At 37.3% G+C, this 24,575-nt stretch overlaps 2 protein-coding genes across 21 annotated transcripts in view; one reads left to right on the forward strand and one right to left on the reverse strand.

Annotated features, from left to right (window-relative positions):
- Nucleotides 1-17,347, reverse strand: part of TTLL11 (tubulin tyrosine ligase like 11) — a 250,767-nt gene extending 233,420 nt beyond the window's left edge. For 6 of the 19 annotated variants that reach the window (XR_008915265.1, XM_056812074.1, XM_056812071.1 and 3 more), the window contains exon 1: nucleotides 16,488-17,300. Coding sequence is in view for 18 of the 19 variants with exons in the window: in XM_056812074.1 (XP_056668052.1) it covers nucleotides 16,488-17,150 (663 nt within the window). In the remaining variant the exon portion in view is untranslated. Of the gene's footprint in view, nucleotides 1-16,487 lie in introns of all 19 variants that reach the window. The other 13 variants (XM_056812082.1, XM_056812077.1, XM_056812076.1 and 10 more) reach the window with 4 other exon arrangements.
- Nucleotides 11,762-24,575, forward strand: part of LOC100016457 (carboxyl-terminal PDZ ligand of neuronal nitric oxide synthase protein-like) — a 73,975-nt gene continuing 61,161 nt past the window's right edge. For both annotated transcript variants that reach the window (XM_056812086.1, XM_056812087.1), the window contains exon 1: nucleotides 11,762-11,953. The gene's annotated coding sequence lies outside the window, so the exon portion shown is untranslated. The remainder of the gene's footprint in view (nucleotides 11,954-24,575) is intronic.

Here is a 24,575-nt window from a genome sequence, read left to right on the forward strand (position 1 = left end):
GGTGCTGTAAGAAATAATGAACAAAAAAAATTCTAAGAAGCTTTGTAAGAATGAATACAAAGAGAAGTGAGCAGAAATGAGAGATAGATTTACAAAATCAATGCAATAATATAAGGGAAAAACAACTTTGAAGGCTGCAGAACTCTGATCAATGTAGTGACCAATTATGAATTCAGAAGGCTGATTATGCCTCTTGGAAGAGAGGTGATGAACTAGAGGTGTGGAATGAGTTATAAATTTCTGGGTATAGTCAATGTCTTTTTTTTGTTTTGATTAACTATACATACTCATTATAAAGAAAGATATCTTTTTTAGAATAACATTTTAAAATACACCAAAGAGAAGAAAATGGTTTTCAGAATCAGACAAGAACAGTTTTGTTACTATCATATTAAATTTAATGTGCATTTTAAAACAGTAAGTTCATATTTCATTATTTTTATAATATACACATATATATATTTATTTATACATTATATATTAAAATATACATATAATATAAATAAATATACATAAAATATATGTGTATATTATAAAAAATAATGAAATGTGAAGTTATGGGAAAATCTGCCTCTGAGTATTGACAAGAACAGTACTAGACTTGGAATTGAGACCTCAGTTCCAGTTCTGCCTCTGGTTGTAACATTTTTAGAAGCTGGAGTAAGACATTTTCCCTCCATAACCTATTTCCTCATCTTTAAATAAAAATATAGAACTATCTTTAGCTCTCCTTTCAGGTCTAATCTGTGAAAAGGAAACTTCAAGACAAAGTACTACAGTCTGTCAAATGAAATATTAGCATCAAAAGGAAATTGCTACCCATTCTCTTGCCTGAAAACAAACTATATTCTTCAATATTCTTCTACATTTACTACTTTGTGGTTAAGCAGCCTTCCTTCTTTAAGGTAGTTCCCTATTAATAAGAATTACAAATATACATTCATTCTTGTTGTTATAGTCTTCATAATCTTGTTCAAAACCATGTTTACTATATAGTCTCATTCATAACTTCAAGCTTTTCAATTATCTCTAATTTTAAAAATCTTTCTAAGTACATATTGTCATTTTGAGCTATTAGAAGTTCAAATTTGCTCTCATGAGATTTAAATGAGTAACAATGATAGTTTTCCAAAATTGCCATGAAATGTGCAACAGTAAAAAATATTGTTATTATTTATAGTTGAGAAAAAAAAATTTGTGCTTGTGAAAAAAGAGATATTTGTTTATATATGTTAAAGCCTAATAAACTGCCAACGTAAGGAAAATGACTTGCTCTAGCACAAACATGTTACTGCCAAAGACAGAACTAAGAGCTACCTAAATGAAAAGATAAGCTTAAAGTCTTTAAATCAAAAAGGGAATAAAAAAGCACTCAAGTTAAAAATGATGAATTTAAAGAAATAATTCAGAAACTAAGTGATTTTTAAAATCTAATTGTCAAAAATAATATACTGAATTCAAAAATACATTAAGACTTTTATCAATTTAGTTTTTTTAATCTTTTTTTTTCAAACTGAATTATACATACACTTATGCATAAGTACACACACACATACCACATGTTTAATTATTATCTAGTATACTGATCTCATGGTTATTCTCCATCTTTTCTTAAGGACTTTAGGACCAAGATCACTGTCTTCCCCTCTCAACTCCTGCTCTCATACTAGGGGACTTTAATATCCACATAGAAGTTTCTTCAAACTCTTTAAGCTCCCAATTCTTCAGCTTCCTTAAATATAAAACTTATCCACTCCACCTCTACCCACACATAGGGATAAATGGCCACACATTAAATCTCACCATAACCTACAACTGTTCCACTTCCAGTAACCTATCATTCCATCTCTCCCTATCATTCACCCCTCCTAGGCGTATTCTCCCAAATTATGACCTACATGATCTAACAACTTTCTTTCCTTTCCAATTCTAATGGCATATTTAGCTAACTCAACTCTATATTGCCCTGTATTCTTGAATCCGTCACCCCTTGTTCTAATGTAGCTCATCTCTTGCTCAATTCCAAGGCAAATCTCAGCCCTAGATTATTCCCACCATCTACCTTTTCCACTCCTCCGAAGCAGCTAAAACAATGTGTAGGAGGTTTCACAACCGTGTTGACTAGATTCATTATAAATTCATGTTATCTCACTTCACTTGAACCCTCACTGCAATAAAGCAATCTCATTATTTTTTCTTAATCTATTCCCTTTTCCACTCTTCACTATGTTGAACCTCCACAGAACAGTTTCTTAATCTGTAAAGGGAGAAGATTGGTTTAGATGGCTTCTAAGATTCCTCTTAACTCTAAGTCTATGATTCTATGATGGTACTAAGAGGATAAGATTAGAGAGGTATAGTGTGTTAAATTCCTGTGAGAGATTTAAAAGGCAATAAATAAAGCACTATTTTGATGAAAAATACAGGTCACAACCATTAGGAAATGCTTAGAAGTTGGAAAGTAATGGAAGAATAGAAGAAAGAGTCTAGGGGTTGCATGCTAAAAAAAGCGACTAGTTTAGAGAACTGAAACTTTAGGAATTAATGAATGTTAGTGCTGGAAGGGATACTTTAGAAATTATCTAATCCTCCTCCTTTTATAAATGAAAAAACAAAGTTCCAGAAAAGAGAAGTGACTTATTCAGTATGACAAAGTTAGTTGGGAAAGAATCATACTTCCTGGACCAGTCAGGGGCACTTTCCATTATATTATGTTGCTTCCTTGAAGTTCACATTTGAGCTTCATTTCATCACTGAGGATACTTTTGATTATAGCTATCAAAAGTATCTGAACAGTTTTGAACCTCTATTATCTATATTTATTTAGCTTGCCATTTTTATTTTTACCCTGACAAAAGGACTCCAGTGACAAAACTGCTGAGTCAGTGTTTGAGACACTATAAAAAGAGTAGCTTTTACTAGGAAATGAAGGCTGAATTTGAGGATCAGCAGAAATGGCCTGAATAACTTGATGATCTTGGTAAAAAATTTAAGCCAGCTGATTAGTAGTGAAACCTAAAGTAATGATCCTATATACAATAATAATAATTAACATTTATATAATCCTTTATGGCTACTAAGCACTTTTATATCCATTATTTCATTTAATTCTCAAAACAGCCCTGTGAACTAGGCAGGGTAGGGACAGAGATACCCATTTCAAGTATCAAGAAATGGAGTTTCTAGGGCAGCTAGATGGCACTGGGTAGTGCCAGGCCTGGAGTAAAATATGTGGGTAGAAATAAGGGCTCAAAATTATAAATATATAACAAAATAGCAAGTTTATTAAACTAAAGGGAGAAGGGAAGGACGTTCAAGGAATAACTAACTTTAACCACAAATCAGAGATTAAACTTTATAACTTCCTATAACTATTCTAAACTAACTCCTTAAATTATTACTTAAGATTAGGGAGGTTTTGGTGGGAGCAAGAACAAGGCCAAAGTAGATCTCATGCAACTGGAGTCCTTCTTTGGGTCAAGCAGCAGTCTCAGTAGGAAGTCACCAGCAGCTCTGTTGAACATCTACTCCGCAGCAGCAGCAGCAGCAGCAGCAAGGATAGCTAGTCTCCAGAAAGCCCACAGGAGAGGGAATCACTGGCTCTCTGGGTCCACCCCAGAATAACCAGACTGAAAACCCTCTGGGCTCTCTCCTGACTCTTAGGGAAAAGTCACAGTCTCTCTTCCCCAACTTTCTGGAATCCCTCTTGCTCTCCAGGACTTCCTGGTTTGCCTGGTATGACTTCCTGGTTTTCAGGATTTCCTATTCCTGGTAAAACCCCTTACAACAGGAGTCAGGAAGAATTGGGTTCATATCTAGCTTTAGATACTTTCTAGTTATGTGACCCTGGACAAGTCACTTAACCCCAATTACCTAGCCCTTGCAAGTCACTCTTCTGTCTTAGAACTGGTACTATGACAGAAAGTAAGGCTTTAAAAAATAATGAAAGAAAAAGAAACGTTGATTTAGAAAGGTACTTTGTCTAATCTCACATAACCAGTAAATGGCAATCTACATTTAAACTTGGTCCTCAACTCATAGGAGCACAAAAGTTAGAACTAGAGAATTTTAAGGGAATCATCTAGCCTCATGTTGGCAAACCTATGGCACACATGCTGGAGGGGGCAACTCCCTTCTTCCCTCTCCAAGGGTTCCTGAGGACATTTCTCACATGAACCACGTGCCCAACAGCCCAATGGGAGTGCATCCTCCCTCCCCTATCTGGGGTAAGGCAAGGGGCTTACATGTGGTATGAAGGCTATAGTTTGGGCAATCAGGCTCTAAAAGGTTCCCTATAACTGATCTAATCCAACCTCCTTATTTTACAGGTCAAGAATGTGAGAGCTGGAGGAGACCTTAGATGATAGGATGTTGGAACATAGGGTCATAAAATTTTGAGATATTTAGGTCAACAAAGAATGCTGATCTGTAAAGGAAGAAATTGGAAAAGATAAAGTTGGAGTAATTGGGGCAGTATTACATACATAAGTAATGTATGCCTGTTACAAACTGAGGCTTTCTGATTTTAAATTCCTTACTATTTCCATAACACTGTTCTCCAAATCTTATATCTTTTCATTCAAAAATAAATATGAGCTTTTTTTAAAGTAATTAAATACCCACCTACCTCAATCAAAGACAGGGATTAAACCTAATATTTCAGCCTTTAGGAAGAAAACTGTGGAATGGTAAATATAAAGCAATATTATTTCTAGTTTAAATTTGATTTAATTTTGCATCTTACTCATCAATAAAAATGGAAATATATCATTAGTTGCCTAACGGAGCTTCAAGCAATGAGGCCTTTATTAAATATCAGCATGATATTTATGAAAATGATAATGTTAATGAAACTGGTACACAAATCTTTCCCAATTGCTTTGTTAATGCAAAATTCTTCCTTCTCCCTAATGCCTAAATCACTCCCTAGGTAAAATGTAGGTGTCTAGGGAAGGTATAGAGTCATAAGAACACTGAAATGCTGGGCTAAATGGTCTCTTAGGGATCTGAAAGGTTGAATGTTCCTCCCTAATCACCTAACTTACTGGCAAAGAATGACACAACCCCCAAGAATAATAGAGCCCAGTGGGCCCAATTTTTTCCCTCACATTTTGGCCCCTACTATCATTCCTCTGCTAGAGTAAAGCCTGTGCATGTTAACTATGCTGAAATAAAATATGTTTATCTATGGGTTTATTTTACATTAGCATTTTCATCAGGGACATGAATCCCTAGATGGAAGTATGAGCATTGTGGTTTGATAGTAGAATTATTACTTTCTATGTGTTCTAACATTTGGTATTATAAAATTCTCTATCATTCTATGTTCTAAAAATCCTTTACAAATCAGCATTCTATGTTGGCCTAGTTATCTCAAAATTGTATGATCCTGTGTTCCATTATTCTGTAATCTATGGTCTCCTCCAGCTCTCGCATTCTATAATACAAGCAATACTACTAGGCTGTTCTACTGGTGTGTTTCTCAGAAGCAACTCTATTGATCATTCTTTGGAGTGACATGATGGGCCTATGCCAGCAAATGCAGAGGCTTCTGCTGAAAGAGAAGGGGAAAACCCAAGGAAAAGATTAATTTTCATCTTGGGTAGAGAAGAACATAAATCCTGAAGGATTATTTTCAATTCAGCAAATAGATTGTAGCTCTTCAAGGAGGTGATAAGTATGGTATCTCTGGCCCTTCCATGGAACTGCTACTCTGGAATTAATCTACCTAATGATTTTTTGCACTATAGCATCATAAACAAATCCCTGCAAAATTCATTGACATTTCTAGCTCTAAAAATTAAGGGGGAAGGTATAGAAAAATGGATAAACACAAATTCATAAGTTTAGAAATTATATAATCCCAATAGTTTAGGCCTACAAAGCAGGGCTATAAATGAGCTATACAACTGAATTCAAAGGGAAGATCAATGTAAACATTTGTTTAAATAGGAAAAAATTTTAAGCAAAGAAGTATAAAGAGCTTAGAAATGGTGTATAACAACTGTACTATCATTGTGGTTACAAAGTGTCAATAACCTAAGAGTTATGTTTTACTTTGACTCACAAAATATTAGATATAGCTATGAAAAAGCCCTTAAAGATCATCTAGTTCAATCCCTTTATGAAGAAACTGAAGATCAATGAGATGAAGTAGTTTCCATCCTCTAACTATAAAAGAATCCTCAGTTTGGAGGAGGCCATATAGGTCATCTCCACAGTTAATAGGAACCTGCCTCTCTTCTACCACAACTTGATGAGAAGTCTACATCTCCAGTGGCAAGGAGTTCACTCTTTTTTGAGGCAGTTAATCCCACTTCTAAAATGGTCTAATATTTAAAAAATTCTTATTTATGCTGAGCCAAAATATGTTTCTCCAATTCCACCCATTAATCCCAATTCTGACCTCTGAGGTAATATAGTCCAACATAAAGACTTAAATCCAAGTCTCCTGACAAAAGATGAAAAGTATAGCATAGTCCTATAATGGTAGTGGTAGTATTAAAGTTCAGGATAACCTGAAGCTGGTAAAAAAAAAGATAAAGACAAAAAGGATTTTTTTTAACTTAGAATCAATATTGGTAAAAAAAAGAAAGATCAAAGAAAGGATAAGACCATTCCGTATGAACACAAGAAGTGGAGCCAAGATGGAGGAGTGACTAGAAAAGCAGCACAGTTTTACCATGAAAATCTCCTCCAAACAAGAGTAAAATATCACCACAAAATGAATAAAGGAGTGAAAAACAAACAAGAAGACAGAGTGAAACAACTCACAAAAAAAAAAAAGAAAAACCCAAAAGTTAGGTAGAGCCCATCTAGGGAACTGAGGTGAGAGGGGAACAAAGCTAGTAGGAGGCATAGTATCAAGTGAAGAGCAAGCCAAAAGCAAGCCAAGAGCAAACCACCCTCCACCACCACCACCACCCCCACATCTGCTTTCACAGGTTCCAAGTTTAAGTCCTACCTAGCAGATAGACTCTGAGATCCTGCGGGACAAATAGTTGTCCAAGCCAACTCACACTCTTTGAAATTTCAAACCTGTAGAAAAGTCTAGAATCCAGCCCAGGGCAATCTGGGCTGAAGAGGGCCAATCCACATGGGCCCAGCACAAAGCCAGGAATTCTAATCTGGGTTTTGGGATGAGGACATAATCCACAGTTTGGGGTGAGAACACAGTTCTCAAGGGGAGCCTTCCCGGGATCTTTTTTCCCAAAACTAAGGGTGGAGCTCCAGGACAGTGAATGAAGAACACATACACACACACACACACACACACACACACACACACACACACATACACACACAAATTGAGCCTAAGCCTGGGCTAGAATTTGATCAGCACCTGACTTGGTCAAGTTCAGAATGAGAACAAAAACTTATACCCAAGCCCGAGGAAAGTCTTTAAGCTAGCAATATCTCAAGGTCAATTGAATCAGCACTGGGAGGGGACTATCAGAGCTCTCAGCCCTCAGACTATCTGGTAAACTAGTTAACAACCCACAAAATATCCCCAAAATAGCATCAAGGAAGGACTGAAATTTAAGAGGGTACTCCAACTTCCCAGGAAACAGTCTACCTATAATTAGATAGGAAAAATGAGCAAATAACCAAAAAGCACCTAACTCTAAAAGGTTTTATAGAGACAAAGAGCAAGGTAAGACATAGAAGGGGACATCAAAAGCAAAGGAAATACATGCCAAGTCCAAAAGAAAAATATGGAATGGGCACAGAGTCTGGAAGAGCTCAAAAAAGACTTCAAAAACCAATTAAGAGAGGTAGAGGGAAAGTGGGGAAGAGAAATGAAAGTGGTGCAAGAAAAGAAAGTAATGCAAGAAGAAATGAAAGTGATACAGGAAAAAATGGACCAATTGAAAAAGGAGACCCAAAAACTGACAGAGGAAAACCATGTCTTAAAAATCAGAATTGACTATATAGAAACTAATGATTTCATGAGAAATCAAGAAACAAAAGCAGAATCAAAGGGATGAAAAAAAAAGAGGAAAACACAAAATATCTTATTGAAAAAACAATTGATCTAGAAAATAAATCTAGGAGAGATAATCTAAGAATTATTAGACTACCTGAAAGACATAATGACAAAAAAAAAACCTTGGATATCATATTATAAGAAATTATCAAAGATAACTGCCCAGAGATCCTTGAACAGAGTGAACACAAATATAACTGACAAGAGACAAGACAAATTACTTAACTCTTTTTTTTTTTTTAAGTTCTGTTTTGTCTGCTTAAGAGAATGATCTTCGGTCTAGAAAGCACAAAGTAAATGTGTCCAATAGTGAGTTGATCACCATGATATACAAGGAGATAGTGTAAAAAAAAGCACTCAGTGATTCCTTAAGAATTCAAGTCATATGGGGGAAGCTGGGTGGCTCAGTGGGTTGAGAGTCAGGCCTGGAGACGGGAAGTCCTAGGTTCAAATCTGGCCTCAGACACTTCCCAGCTATGTGACCCTGGGCAAGTCACTTGACCCCCATTGCCTAGCCCTTACCACTCTTCTGCCTTGGAGCCAATACACAGTATTAACTCCAAGACGGAAGGTAAGAGTTTTAAAATTAAAAAAATAAAAAATAAAAGAATTCAAGTCATATCATCAGATACTGAAAGAATTAACAGATGTATTCACTTAGCCTCCATCAATGATACTTAAAAAGCTATGGAGGAGAATCACCACAGCACTAAAGAAGGGAGAGAATCTTATTTTCAAAAAAGCAAAGAGAATGAAGACTAAAAGTTACAGTTCAGTGAGCTTGATTCTTGATTCCTGACAAAATTCTAGAATATATTATTTAAGAATAAGCTTATTTTAAAAAGACAATAGTGATCATGAAAAGCTCCATATTAGCTTCATGAAGAATATGTTATATCAAACTAACTTCTTATCACTTATTGACAAAATGTCCTAGATCAGGGGAATCCCTGAGATAGTTTTTTTCTAGAGTAAATCCTGAATCAAATCTGAATTCAGAGTCTTTTTACTTATATTATTTGGTGTGGTAGGAAGCATGCTGTTCTTCTATCTTTCCATAATTCTCTATAGGAAAATTCTATCTGCTTGATTCCCCTAACACGATAATATAAGTCCTTGTCAATAGTTAAATAAATTTTGGTGTAATATGAGAGTTCACTATGACAAGAAGTTTATCAAGGAAATACCCACAAGGAGAAAAATAGTTGAACCCAACTTTGCAACACCATAATTCCCATGACTATCATTGTTCCTTGTCTCTCACCTCATATTTATAGGAAATAAAGGAACCACTTGAAAGAAAAGAAGTAGAACCCTGAAGAAATAGACTGGTACAGATAGAGAATAGCAACCACTTGGAATCTTCCCTGTAGCAGTCTCATTCATACTCTCTGACCTTATCCAGTCTTAAAGGTCTGAAAGAAGAGAGAAGAGCCAGTAAGGACTAGAAGTGAACAACACTGCCAGGTCTTCTGAAGGAAAGGGACTGGTAAGAAGCATAAATACCATAGAAAATTCAGTATTGACTCACTGAAACAGACGAAAGCTAGCTGAAGAGAAATGAGCAAGCATTTGAAAAAACTATTTCAGCAGACAAGTACTTTACAACAAAGTCAAAATCTCCTAGGGAAACTGAAACTAGTATATATAACAAATTCTGTAAGGATTCCTTAAATGACAAAGAAACAACCCCAAGAAACTCCAGAATGATTTAGGACCATGATGAAACCTATGGCATGCGAATCAGCACTGACACACATAGCCATTTTCATTGACAAGTGGCCTCATGTGGGCTCAGCATGCCTCAGGGGGTGAGTGGCAAGAGGTGTGCACCAGGCATCTGGGGTGTGTGGGGCTCCCACAGGGGTGGGGAGGAGGAGCACCCAAGCAGACAGGCTGGCTGGTGGCAGCTGCTGCTCTCACAGGGCCTCCAGGCCAGTGGGCTGGGGAAGAGAGGGTTGGGGTCAGGCTGGTGGAAGACTAGGCGGGGCTCTGGCCCATGTATAACAGAGGAATGCCTGAAACCAATTACCAGACACTTTTAGAACCCTGAACAATAAAGCAGTGGCTTTACTCACAATTTTTCCCATCTATGTACTTTTGTGAGACCTTATTCTCAGCGTTAAATAATAACAAAACCAACAAAAGAAACAGATTGACAGATGAAGTTAGTAGCATTTGCTTGGGCTTAAACTGTACAAAATACCAAACTTCAGTTGAAGATATAGTCAATGAAATTCAGCAAAAAAAAAGTCACTAATAGGCAATAGGTTAGTTAAAGAAGTCCCCCTCCCCCTCACTTATCTTAGTTCATTGCACCCCACATAAGTTAAATAATATCAAGATCAAAAAAGAAACTGACTGACAGATGAACAAAGAAGTCACTAAGCAGGTAAGTTAAAGAATTAGTTTTTGGTTTATTAAATAGTTATATATTACAATTATACATGTTTGTTATTTAAACTATATATACCATGAAATTATGGTTTTTTTCTCAAAGTGACACACCACCCAAGTTATGCTCAGTTTTTTGGCGAATTTTGACATACCAAGCTCAAAAGCTTGCCCATCACTGATCTAGTTAAACTCATACTTGGACTCCCACTCTCCAAACTCCTAACTGGTCATTGAGCCTCTGCTTAAAGATCTCCACACAGCCATAGTGTAATGACATGAATGATCAGAATATTGCTAACTCTACATTCCTTATAGTTGTTGCTATTTTTCCTATTACTTGTGGCAGTGACAGTGAGCACCATTGGAGTATAGTTTTTATTCTCAAGATATTGTTACCATCATGTTTGATATGATCAATCACATAGTTCAATGGGGATATGATTGGGGTTTGGGCATTAAACGATCACTCTTGCAAATATGAATAATATGGAAATGGGTTTTGAACAATGACACATGTATAACGCAGTGGAATTGCTTGTCAGCTCAGGGTAGGGGGGGAGGGAAGGGAGTAGGGAAGAGGAGAGGGAAAGAACAAGAATCATGTAACCATGGAAAAATACTCTAAATAAATAAATAAATTTTTTTAAAAAGAAGATATGAGTAAGCTCATTAGTTCCATTAGAAGTTACAATCCATTCAGATCACTTTAATGATAATGCTGTTCACTTAGCAGGAGAAAATTGACATCCCTAAATGACATAAAACAAAAGTTCTCTGAAGGAATTAAAATGCCAAATCATGAAAATGCTCCATCTAAAATGTATCCTTAAAAACTTTAAACCAAATCTTAATTCATAAATCCAAAGTATCTCAGAAATTGAAGTTATTTCAGAGCTCATTCAGTATGAAGCCTTAATCCCATCTTGAATCTACTTCACAAGTAGCAAGCCTACTTGTAACGGCTTCCAGTAGTGTGATACTGGACACCTTCAGAAGCAACTATTCAAATGCCTTGCACTTTAGCAGTTCTTTCTTATATTAAGCCAAAATTTGCCTTCCTTCAACTTCTACTGGTCCTATATACTCTGAGGCCTAATAGGATAAATAAGTATGGAAAAAAATCTTTTAAGTCAATGTTTCCCAAAAAACATAGATTACATCAAACAATCAAACAATGCAGCACTAGAAACATAGAAATCCCTTCTTCTTAGACATGTGAAACCTTATTTAAGTAATCAAAGTTATATGTCCATGTAGCTATTATTGCACCTCCATCAAAATCTTCCTCTGAGGCCTCATAATATAATGTAGTTGACCAGCATTCTAGAAGTCTATGACAATGGAGTTCAAGTTTTGACAGATCCTACCAAAGGTGAAAAAGGCATCAGATATTGGCCTGGAAATAGACTCTGCCTGTCCTCTGTGGATCATACTAAGTTTAGAGAGGCTCATTGACAGACTTTAGCTGCACAGTGATGAATTTTTGTCCACAGCTCACAAAAAGATGGAGGATCACAATCTATGTCAGTGAATGGAGTGCCCACACAGAGAAAATCATGAAGTATTCAAGTAAGTACATAGAATGATGGAAAGAACAGTGATTTCAAGACAAAGGACTTGTGTCCAAACTCCAAATATGCTATTTGACAAGGCTTTACATAAATCACTTTATCTCTCTGATTCTCAGGATCCTCCTATAAAAATAAGGAAGGCTAGACTAGATTAATTCAAAGGTAATTTCCAACTCTAAATCCTATTATCTCAGATATAAATGCAGAATAGACCAAACAGTCCCTACTTCCTCCATTTTAAAAATAAGACCAAATAAACAATAATGATCGCTTGTCCTGTTAAGAGAAATTTATGGAATGTTGTTTCCTTTTCAAAATTTTTTAATTAAAAAATTGTTTTACTGTTTCTCTTTTCTTCATTTTCAATATCACTGTTACTTCCTAATAACTTTCCCAACTTCAAATCCTTCTTTGCAATAAAAAAGTACAATTAAGGAAAACACATCATCACAATGACCATCTAATAACAGCTCTTAAACCAGGAATACAGTACTATATTTTTATATTCTACATCCTGTTGATCAGTCAAAATAAGAATCCTCTGTTATACAGCTGTATTCTAATTTATCATTACTTTTATTGTAGAAGGCAACATACCCTCTCAGACTCTCAGTCTAAGTGTCATTCTTGACTCCTCATAATCTTTCATCCCATCCATCTGTTGCCAAGGCCTATCACCATTGCAATATCTTTTGATTAGCCCCATTCTCTCCTTTAAGACTGCCACTGCTTTAGTGCAGGCCCTCATCACCTTATGCTTGTATTATTACAATAAATATTGATTGGGAGGGGTATCTGACTTTCCCCATTCTAATCTATCCTCTATTCAGTTACTAAAATTATTTTCCTAAAGTGCAGGTCTAGTCATAACCTACCTTCCCAAATCAATAAACTCCAGTGGCTCCCTATTTTTTCCAAGATCAAATACAAAACACTATTTGGTGTTCAAAGCCCTTTGGCTCCCCTACCTTTCCAATTTTCTTACACCTTACTTCCTACCAGGTACACTTTGATTCAGTAACACTAACCTCCTGGCTATTCTTCCAACAAGATACTCCATCTCTAAACTCCAGGTATTTTCTCTGGTTGTCTCCCATGCCAGGAACACTCTCCTTCCTCATTCTTTCCCAACTCCTATTAATATCTTCTTTTTGTTGACTATTTCTCATTTATCCTGTATATAATTTATTTGTACATATTTATTTGACTGATGTCCCCACATCCCCCCATTAGAGTGTGAGCTTAAGTCAGAGACTGTCTTTTGTTTCTTTTTTGTACTATTGGTCTTAACCTTAGCAATATGTAAGCCAATGTCAACATCAATTGAAATAGCATCTCTTTGAAAGGAAAAATTGTAAGTGTACACTGAAAAACAATATAATATTATAAACTACATTCAGATTTTTTATTAAAGCAAGGTTTGGAGGAGGGAAGTGAGCATATATTCAGATCAAAATGTTAAAGTATTTTTAACTAAGAAATTAGATGATAAAGCTGTTAATACAAATATTCAAAGTTGTAGTGGTTATTGATTGTGATTTTAAGGACAAATCATGTTTAACTTATAGAGAAGGAACTTCAGTAGATGAATAACATTAAAGCAACAGATCTACTGAATTGGATAATAAAATATAGAGGATGCAAATTAGTGTTAAATCTTACAGTTCCTTTTAAAAATAGTATGCACATTATGACAGTCACTAAAAGTCAAGGAAGATTAAGTAATTTACGTGACTAATCAAATCTGTAAACAGCCCTACTCTGTGGCTAGCAAGACATGATTCAAAAGTCATGTAGAACCAAATGTTCTCTCATTTAACAAGAATGTATTGGCATTTGTTTTATTTTAAGCTTTCCCTAGACAAAATGGTTCCTTTTATCTCTACAAAAAAATGCAAGTTTCTTGAGGTGAATGATTATTCCATTTTTATTCTTATAAGCCCAGAATTTAACAAACATTTGCTGAATTGAATTAAATGGTTGATTTGGGGTTAGAGGCTCTCAGCTGGCTCCAATAATCACTGACAATGGCTTTTGGCAAATAACTTCCCTTTTGGGGGTTTCAGTTATTTCATCTGTAAAAGGCAGAGTTTGGAATGCCAATATTTTCTGTTCAATATTTTCCCTTTCCCTCCTACTATTGCCTTTCTCTCTTTCTATTTAAATAGAAAACTTTGGTCATGTTAACTAACAATAAAGTTTTTAAATTATTTTTAAATAGACACTTTTCAATAAATTTTGATTATATATGAGCCTTCCAATGAATACTCAAGTAATAACATTGTTTTACTTCATTTCAGAACACAAAATAGGGCTTTACACCTTATTTTACACCACTACACTTCAGTTTGCAGCCTCATATTTTGGCATGTTACCAAAATAAAGGCAGGAGGAGGAGAATGAAAGAAGATTGCATCTCTACATTTGCAAATACAATAGTTTGAATTTTGACAATGTTTTGCTAATTTGCAATCTTTTCATTCTTTGGTCTCAATTAAATGTTCCTTCCTTTAACTATTTCCTATTGTGAAGTGAAAGTAAAATAGCAACAAATGTGATAAAATAGCAACAAATCAGATCTTAATGGTTGATTGGATATTATCTAAAACAGAATCATCTATGCTTTGGTCAAGTCCTCTTGTGAAAGAGAAGAAAATGGGAAAAGAAAGATGAATTTTCTTATACAGTAGCAGGTTTCCCAAGTTCAATTACACATACTAGAATTCTGGCTGCTCCTCTAAATAAACATGGCATTAGATTTGACTGGCAGTATTTTGAATTATTTGTTTTTGTTATTCATAACTTAACAAACACTAAATGAGTGTTTCCATATTCATAAGAGAACAGAAAAAGAGGATTGTACATGAAACTGTGAACCTCTATTATGTATAGTTGTGCTTATTTTAAAATACACAACAAATTTAACATATAACTTTCAAAGCTATCCTCTTTTTGGTATTCCTTTGGTTCTCTTCTGGTTTATTTTTAAAAATGCTTCAATGACTCTGATTTCTTTCTTTCTTCCTCTTTAGTTCCCTATCCTATCTCCTACCCTTCTTCTCATTCTTCATTGAAAAAAAAAACACAAAACCCTAACAATTATACAATAGTCAAGCAAACCAGATTATAATCACACTATAATTGAGACCTAGCAGCTGTACTACATTGGCCAGGTCTGAAAAGGTATAACTGCATAAGATTTCTTGTTTTCTTGGCCCCAGACAACAACTTTAAGAAACCTAAAACTCCATAAAAGGAGCACAGTTATAATTTATTATTTGGATGGTGTTTCTGATTGTAAGTCTTAGCTGTACAGTTTGATGACCATCACATCCAGTGCAAAGAATCGTAAGATTTATAACTGAAAAGGGCATTAGAGATCACTTAGTCAATTATTCACATCTTTATTTTAAAGATGAGAATCCTGATGCCCTGAGAGAAGAAAAAGACTTGTCTATAGTCAGAAGTAGAAAGAAAATGAATTTAAATTTAAACAAAGATCTTCTCTGATTTCAAATGTAATGTTCTTTTCACTACACTACAGAAAAACTACTTTCCCTGAAAACAAAAAAACAATACTATTACTATTACCTTCTTAACACCAACACAAGGCTGAATGTCTACCTAGAACATTGACACTTCTTCTAATGCCCATATCCATGGGAAATCTAGAACCATGGAATGTTAGAGCACTAAGAGGTCTTTGAGACCATCATCCACTAAACTGTAAGCTTGAAAACAGGATCTGTATTTTCCATGATCACTGTCGCTTTCTCCCCCCACCATCACCACTGTACAAAACACAATGCCTTTCCTACCCTAGGCACTCAACAAATGTTTTGAATTGAACCAAATCATTCTTTCAACTAGAAACCAGAGAATGTCAGACCTGAAAGAGACCATACAACAGAAAACAGAGTGAGAAAGGAATGACTCATGGTGTAGATTAAGAAGTTGGTTTTAGAATCCCGGCTCTGGGTTCAAACTCCACTGCCCTATGACCTTGGGCAAGTCACTTAACACATCTCTGGGACTCGGTTTACTCATCTGTAAAATAAGAGAATGAATAGAGATTTAGCCAATCTCCTTTTCCTGTTCTAAATGTATGGTCATACAACCATCAAGTCCGAAAACGATCCTTAGAAAGTATCATGTCAGAACTGGAAAAAAAAATTAGAAAAACGAAATTTTTGAAGGAACTACAGCCTATTAGTAGTAGAGATCTTGGAAAATAGAACGTCAAGGCTGAAAGAGTTCATTTAAAAAACGTAATGTTTGAAAAGAGAACATAGAATGTCAGAGCTTAGAAGTGACTTAAAATATAAAATGTTAGAACACAGAACGTTAGCGCGAGGAGGGACCTTAAAAGTCACTTCCTTCAATTCTCACCCCGCCCCACTCCCCTTAAAAAAGTGGAGTCCAGGGAGGAGAAACTTAAGACGGCTATGACCCTGACAAGGTCAGGAAAGGTGGTCCTGAGTTCTGGAGCACCAAAGGTCTGACTGTGTGGAGGGAGGGTTCTGTGACACTACCTTGCCTATTCTCGAGAGGGGCTGAACAGAGCGGCTCACCTCCCTCCACTTGAGCTGCTTAAGGCTGATCTTGAGGGCGTCCAGGGAGGTCCTGGCCTTGGAGCTGTCCACAGTGACAGTGAGACACCGGTGGCCCCCAGACTCTTCGGGCACGCGCAGTAAGGCAGCCTTCCTGTTTTTAGTCTTGAGTCTGGTCCTGGCGATGGGGCGGGGGCGGCGGTCCTGGATGCTGAGGTCGCCTTGCTCAGCTGGGATGGGGGCTGTCAAGAGGGCTGAGGAAGGGATCGGAATCTGGAGCTCGGCCTCCACGGGCCTTTCGGACTCGGACACGGGCACGGGCTCGGGCTCAGTGCTGGGCTCGGGCTCAGTGTTGGGCTCGGGCTGGGGCTCAGGCTCAGGTTGGGGCTCTGGCTCCGCGACCCTCATGGGCTCCACGATGGGCCCGGGCCCGGCGTTGGGCTCAGGCTCGGGCTCGGGCTCGGGCTTGGGCTCGGGCTCGGGCTCGGGGCCGGGCTCATGCTTGGGTTCACCATCGAGCTCGGGCTTGAGCTCGGGCAGCCGCTCGTCCTGCCTGGCCTTGAACCCAGGCCGGGGCTCCCATCCTGCGCAGGTTTCCTCCAAGGCCGGCAGGTCCGCGGGCCCATCCCCGCAGGCCCGCTGCATGGCGCTCAGTATTGCCCCTGCTTCCCCGGCCCCCGCAGGAGCAACCCCCACCCGCCCCACTGAGCCCCGCGCCCGCCCGCTGCCGTAGCCGTCCCAGCAGCTCCAGCCGCCTGCGCTCCGGCCCGGCCCGTTGCCATGATCGCCTCTGGTTGACAACCGCGGCCGCCTCGGGACCGGGTGCGAGAAGGGACAATCAAGAACCCAACCCAGGAGACCTCATAGGAGGAGCGCGGCCACGTGGCCAAGCTGTCACAGAGGCTCTGAGCGCCATATTTGAAACTGGCAATCAGCTTTTTTCTGTCTTCTTTTTTTCTTTTCCTTTCTCCGTTCTTTCTTCCTTTCTTCCGGTTGTCATTCTGCTCCTCTTTGTCTATTCCCCCCCCCCCCCCTTTCCTCTCCCTATTGCTTTCTCTCTTTTATCCTTTTCAAAATCCGGGGTTCCTTCCACTGCATTTCCACATTGCTCCCATTTCATTTCTGTTACCAAATTAACTGAACGCATTCTTCACCACCACTCTTTGAAGCAGGCAGTGCAAGAAGTATCATTTCCACTTTACAGATCAGGAAACTGAGACTCAGGAAAGGAAAATGATTTGCTCAAGCTTACTTAAAACAGTATCAGGGTTCAGAGTCTTCGAGGAGTTCAAATCTGGCCTCAGACACTTATTAGCTATGTAACCCTAGGCAAGTTGCTTAACCACTGCCTGCCTCAGTTTCCTCATCTGTAAAATAGAATAGAAAAATAATAGCACCTATCTCCCAGAATTGTTCTGAGGATCAAATGAAATACTAATTTTTAAAGTAGTTACCACATATTGGGTTCTTGATTGCTTTTTGTTTTTAAAAGATTATAACAAAAATGAATAATATGGAAATAGCTATTGAGTGATAATACAAGTATAACCCAATGGAATTACTTGTCAGCTCTGGGGGGGGGGGGAAGAGGAGGGAAAGAATATGAATCATGTAACCATGGAAAAATACATAAATTAAAAATTGAAAACAAAGAAAAAATAAAGTAGTTACCATACTGCCTGACTACAGAAATGCTATTATATGTGTGTGTGTGTTTTATATATATGTATAGAGAGAGAGAGAAAGAGAGAGAGGAGAAAGAGCTCTATAAATGCTAGCTATTATTATTATTATTACTATTTTCCTCTTCCATTGCCTTATAATAATATAACACCTACTAGGCACTTGTGAAAATAAGGTTTAGAGCTGAGAGGAACTTTAGTAGTCAAGGCAAGTGAAGACACTAAAACTCAGAGGTAAAATTACTTGCCCTAGGTCATACAGCTTGTTAGGGATGCTGAAACTTGAACCCAGATCTATTTTCAAATCCAGCACAATTTCAATTGTGTTGCCTCTATGCTGAATTGAATGTTTGCATTATTTCTTAGAAAGAGAGCTGGATTTGGAATCAGAGGACTTGGGTTCAGCAAATAGCTCTTTCACTACCTGTGTGACCTTGGGAAAGTCATTTAAACTCTCTAGGTCTCGGTTTTTTCATCTGTAAAATTGGAGAGGTGAACTAAATAACCTCTAAGTCTCTTCCAGCTTTAAATCTATGATTCCATGCTCATATATTTGATTATCAAGTTCAAACAGAAACAGATCCTTTCCTGCTACATGTTAACTTAGAAAACCACAAATTAACATTACCTATGTTATGTATTTATTTTATTAAACATTTCCTATTTGAAGTTTTAATGTGTCTCTGGCCAGCTGCCTTATGAGTAACTGTAAATTTGACACCTCTGATTCTAGTCCATCCATATTCATACTCAAAGATAAGAAAAATTTGGTCCAGAGTGGTAGTGACTTAGGAATCAAGTTTAGACCCCCTGATTCTCAGTCCAATGCTCTCTCCACTGCTTCATACAGCCTATAGTTTTTCCATTTTATTCTTCCACATGATCAAGTAAATAAATATTGAATAATATTAATTCTCTATCTATGGATACAATCTTTTTCTTTAAGTCCCACAACAAAGTGCTATTATAGTGACAGGTATACTCAAGACATAACCCAGAAGAGAATGACTCCAAAACATCTACAAGCAGATCCTTAAAAGAAAAATATAGCTTGAGCATAACTTCAATTACAATTTTTGAAAAAGATGAAGCAAAGGCTTAAAAAGAAACTAAAAGGTATTTTTAAAAATCAAATGAGAGGCAGCAGCTGGGTGGCTCAGTGGATTTAGAGTCAGGCCCAGAGATGGAAGATCCTGGGTTCAAATCTGACCTCAGACCCTTCCTAGCTGTGTGACCCTGGTCAAGTCACTTAACCCCCATTGCCTAGCCCTTGCCACTCTTCTGCCTTAGAGCCAATACCCAGTATTGATTCTAAGATGGAAGGTAAGTATTTAAAAAAAAAAAATAAGAGCACCAGTTGAAAAATGGAAAAAGAAATGAAAGCTTTGTAACCATAAAGTACAGTGTTTATTAACCCTGAACTTCATAATAATGTCCAGTTAAAGGGAACACTAATTGTTGAGGTATTTTTGTTTTGTTTTGTTTTCTGGAGAAAAGTCTCACTGAGAAAACTCCAACTGCCTTATTAAAGCCTTTCTCCAATAAAACCATAGGAATATGAAGTTGGAGGAAACAAAAGGGTGAAAGAAGAGGAGAAATAGGGCCGTATACTATCATAGTGGCACCTGTGTTGTTTGTGACATTTTAAGCAGTCATAATTGCCTTGTTTGCTGCTGAAGTCTCTGGAAAGGCAGTATGCCACTAATCTGAGCAATGGAATGGAGTGCAACATCTCACTTGACCACCAAGTGGAGCTCTCCTAGATCTAAGAGCCCAGTAAACTAGAGTGGAGATAATTAATTGCTTTTGAATTCTCAGTGTGAAGGGCTTTATAATTGTGCATAGTAGCTTCTCATAATGCTTTTTATTTCTTCTCTGTTGTGAAATCACTTTTATTCATTTTCCATTTTGGAAATATATTTCTTCTTTCTTTCTTTGTTTCTTGATCATATTTGCTAATGGTTTATTTAGTCAGTTAAACATTTTTTATGCCTAATGCTAAGGACTAAGGATACAAAGGAAAGGGAAAAAACCCACAGCCTACCCCACTTTTTTTTTAATTAGTATTTTTATCAGTTCAATGATCTCTTAAAATGTTTCTGAATTTCTCCTCTTACTTCAAAGGTTTTTTCCTACTTATTCTAAGTTTGCTAATTTGTTTATTTTCTGGTCTTTTAAAGGGAATGCACAGTTTATTGATCCTTTTTTCTATTTTATTAATGTTGGCTTTCAAAAGTACAAATTTCCCCTTAAGAACTGCTTTATTGGCTAACTGAAGGGGAGGCTGCCATTTTGTCACTATGAACCTATAGTATTGTTTCAAAGGTTTTGGCATATTGTCTTACTGATATATCCTTTTTAATTTAAATTTGTATTTTTATCATTTGTTTTCACATCATCTTCATTTCTGAATTTATACCTTTATATATCCTATATATCCTTTATATATCCTATATATATATCCTTTATATATACCTATATATCCCCAACCCAAGGAGCCATTCTTTTTATAAAAACAAAGAAAAAAAAGACGAACAAGCAATTCGTCAAAACTAACACATCAGTTTAATCTGAGATTTTATGCTATGTATAATACCCCGTGAGTCCAACCTCTGAAAATAGAGGAAGAAGATACATATATGCTCCCTCTCTCAACTGATATTGCCATCATCTGGCAGAGCCCCTCATCATCTTACGCCTGAAATATTTCAATGAGGAGCAAGAGAGTCTGATAAACCCTGTCATTTCTGATACCTTGTGCTGATTAAAAAATCTTTTTCCAAAAAGGGGATTCAAGGGGACTAAGTTAGGTCGAAAGCCTTTGCTGTCTCTATTGCCTGTGGACCAGAGGTGGCTGAAAGATAACTGAAAACAGGATCCTTGTCCCACTCCTCTTATAAACTTGTTCTTTTAGTAATGTCTTTACTAAAATTCTTCCTAATCTCTTTACTTAGGCTGGAGCAGGGGTTCTCAGCCTTAAGTCTCTTTAAGTTCTACTTTGTCTTTCCCTAGTGCCATCTCTCCTTCAAATAGTTGCTAAAAGATGATTTCCCTCAAGTTAAGATCTGACCACTTCATTCCTTTACTTAATAAACACCAATGGCTCCTTTTTGCTTTTTAGGATTAAATAAAAATTGATGTGTTTTGCTAGTTCCTTTGGTCTCAGAATTCCTCCACAGCATTAAGACTATTGAGGATGCCAAAGAATTTGTGTTTAGGTGCATATATCTCTTGATGCATGTATCTCTTGGTGTATGGGGTACTCAGGGAGGGGTAGTATCTCTGGTATGGAGGGCTTGTCGTGCCCTCCTAGGGCAGCTCTCCAGCCTCTGACCCTCACCTGACACCCAGCTCTCACTTGTGGCTCCTCATAGCTGCTAGCATGCAGCAGCGGCCACTCCCGGGGCAACGGTTTCGACAGGCTGGCTAAACCTTGTGAGGGTAGCCATCGGGTCATCGACTCCTGGTGAACCAGGGCTTTGCTCACCCAGCATGTGAAGACTGTTTCAGTGGAACAGGGGGAAGAAACCAATAAGAAGATTCAACAGCTGAGAGGGTGATGCAGCAAAGCACTGTGGAGTGCTCAGGGCGTGTTGGAACACAAAAGACAACGTGGCCATCCAATGCAGCTGAGGAAGTCTCCAGGTGTAACGACTTTTCGTGCCACTGGACCCAGGCTTCCAACGCCGAGAGAGTGGGACTGTCTCTGTGCATCAACTTTTCCACTTAAATCTCCCTCACGCACAAGTGTCTTTGTGCACACTCATCTATCATAGATAAAAACGCACAAAGACAATCGTCATCCTCCGTTACCTAGAGTCTACTACTACTACTACTACTACTACTACTACTACTACTACTACTACTACTACTACTACTACTACTACTACTACTACTACTACTAATGTTGGTTTCCATATCTCAATCCCCACTCAAGTTCATACTATTCCTCTTAGCTGCTGCATAAGTGATCTTCCTAAATTGCAGTTCTACCTACATCACCCTTTTTTCAATAAACTCCGGTGGTTCTGCCTCTAGGATCAAATATAAAATACTCAGTTTGGCTTTTAAAGCCCTATATAACCTGGCCCCCTTTTCTCTTTCAAGTCTTTATACCTTATGTCTCCTCCATATACTCTGTGATCCAGTGATACTAGCCTTGCTTTTCTTTAAATGTTATAAGGAACCTCCTAGTTTCATCCATTTTTACTATTTCTCCTTTATGCCTGGAATTCTCTTCCTTGTCGTCTCCATCTCCTTGCTTCTCTGACTTACTTCAAATCTTACCTTAAAATCTCACCTGTGAAAAGAAACCTCTTCCAAACCTCCTTAATCCCAGTGCCTTCTCTCTAAGATTGGCTCCAAGTCATCCTGTGTGTAACTTATTAGTACTATAGTCATTTACATATTGAATTCCCCATGAGATTATGAGTGCTTTGAGTACAGAAACTGTTTTTGTCTATTTGGTTTTTGCTTTTGTCTGCCTTTATATCCCCAGTGCATAGCACAGTGCTTAGCATGTAGCAGGTACATATTAAATGATTGTTGACTGATTGTCTTGATATTTCCTCATCTCTTCTCCAGGAATATATTGGTCCTCATAATTAAAGAGTGTTCAGGTTTTTGTTGTTGTCCTCTCTATTTGCAATCATGTAGTTACTGTGTACACATTTTTTCTTGCTTTGCTTTATTCATTTTGCATTAGTCTATATGGTTACCCATGTTTTACTGAATCCTTTGTATTAATTTACTTCTTATTGTATAATAACATTCATTTATAAAATTATATATATGTATATTTTCAATCAGCAAAAATCCACCTTCTCTCCCTCCCACCTCCACTCTTCCACCACTATTTGAAAATGAAAGAAAATTGTGTTTCATTTCTAATCATTTGCTAATAATGGATGTGAGGCATACCATAAAACCATAAAACAAGAGGTTCTCTCCAGCCCTATTATATGCCAAGTTGTCAATTTCCTTTTGTAATGATTAAAATTCACTGGAGATTGTATATTAATTTATAATTATTAGTAAAAGGTAGGGAGAGAAAAAGAGAAAGATCATTAGGTCACCCTAACTAAAAACAAAACAAACAAACAAACAAAAAACCATTTCCATGAAATCCCAAACTCCAGCTTCCAGCTGAGGTTCAAGCAGAGTGTTAAATACTTAGAAAAGGGAGCAAGTCTTGTGTCCAGACAGAGAGAAAGTCTGGTGAAAGAGTAAGCTACTGCTCTGTCCCTTTTATTATAAGGCTAATGGCATCACTCCAACTGGGGTTCTCTGACTAGACAATCTGGGTCTGGAGTCCTGTTTTCCAAACACATCACACATCACACATCTGGATGTCAGGTCTCCAGTTATCCATGTGGCACTTTAGTCACATGACTTGCTGGCATCCTGACTTAATACACATGTATGGTTAGGAGTTACATTTTATATTAATTTCAAATTCTTCTATAATTCTTTTATTCATTAGTTTTCTGATTTTTTTCTCCAGCCCTCTCATTTCATTTATGAAAACATTTTCAACTTTTTGAAAAAGAACTTTTAAAAATTAACTCTTGCTTCATCTCTGAGGAATTTTAGTTAAATTTGTGTCCATGTTGCATTTTTCTTTGAGGTTTTGTTTGTAGATGCTTTGGAGACATCCTCTTCAGGGTTTATATCTTCAGGTTCCTTGTCACCATAATGACTATGTTGGGATTCTTTTTGTGTTTGATTATTCTTGCAGCCTTGTTCCTGACTTTGGGCTTGATGTTAGAGCTAGACTCCATATACTTCTAGGGGGAAGTTCTGGGCTGGTCTTGTTGATGCTTCCTTGGAGTACTGAATTTTATGGCGTTCTAGGTTCTCAGGGACAGCCCAGGCTGGAGACCTGAAAGATTTCAGGGCTCCCAAAATGGTCTGATTCCAAGCAAAATCTAATTACTGCCACCCTGGTCTGAACTCTGCTCGTTCTTGATGTGGGCTTGGGTCTAAGCAATGGGACCTTAGTACTTGATCACCAGCTTGGGAAACTCTATTTGTTACGAGGCATAGAACTAAAAGCTTACCCTCAGTCTTGAGATTCCCTCCCTGGTTATTCCTCTTCAGGGTTCAGACTTGACCAGAAGCTGAAACTGAGACTCTGCTCTATTCCTGGGATCAGACTGACACTACTTGCTTCTGAACTTGTTCCTCTCAGTTTAGAATTTAGGTAATACACTGGTTTTTATTATGTTAGAATAGCCAATCTATGAACAATGAATGCTGCTCCAATTATTTGTTGTTTTTTCATGAGTTTCATAACTATGTTTATATATTTTTATGTATGCCTTGATAGATTGACTCCCAGATATTTTATAAATTTTGTGGTTAGTTTGAATGTAATTCCCTTTATGCC

This window comes from Monodelphis domestica, chromosome 1, assembly GCF_027887165.1.
Source record: "Monodelphis domestica isolate mMonDom1 chromosome 1, mMonDom1.pri, whole genome shotgun sequence".
NCBI classification, from domain to species: domain Eukaryota; kingdom Metazoa; phylum Chordata; class Mammalia; order Didelphimorphia; family Didelphidae; genus Monodelphis; species Monodelphis domestica.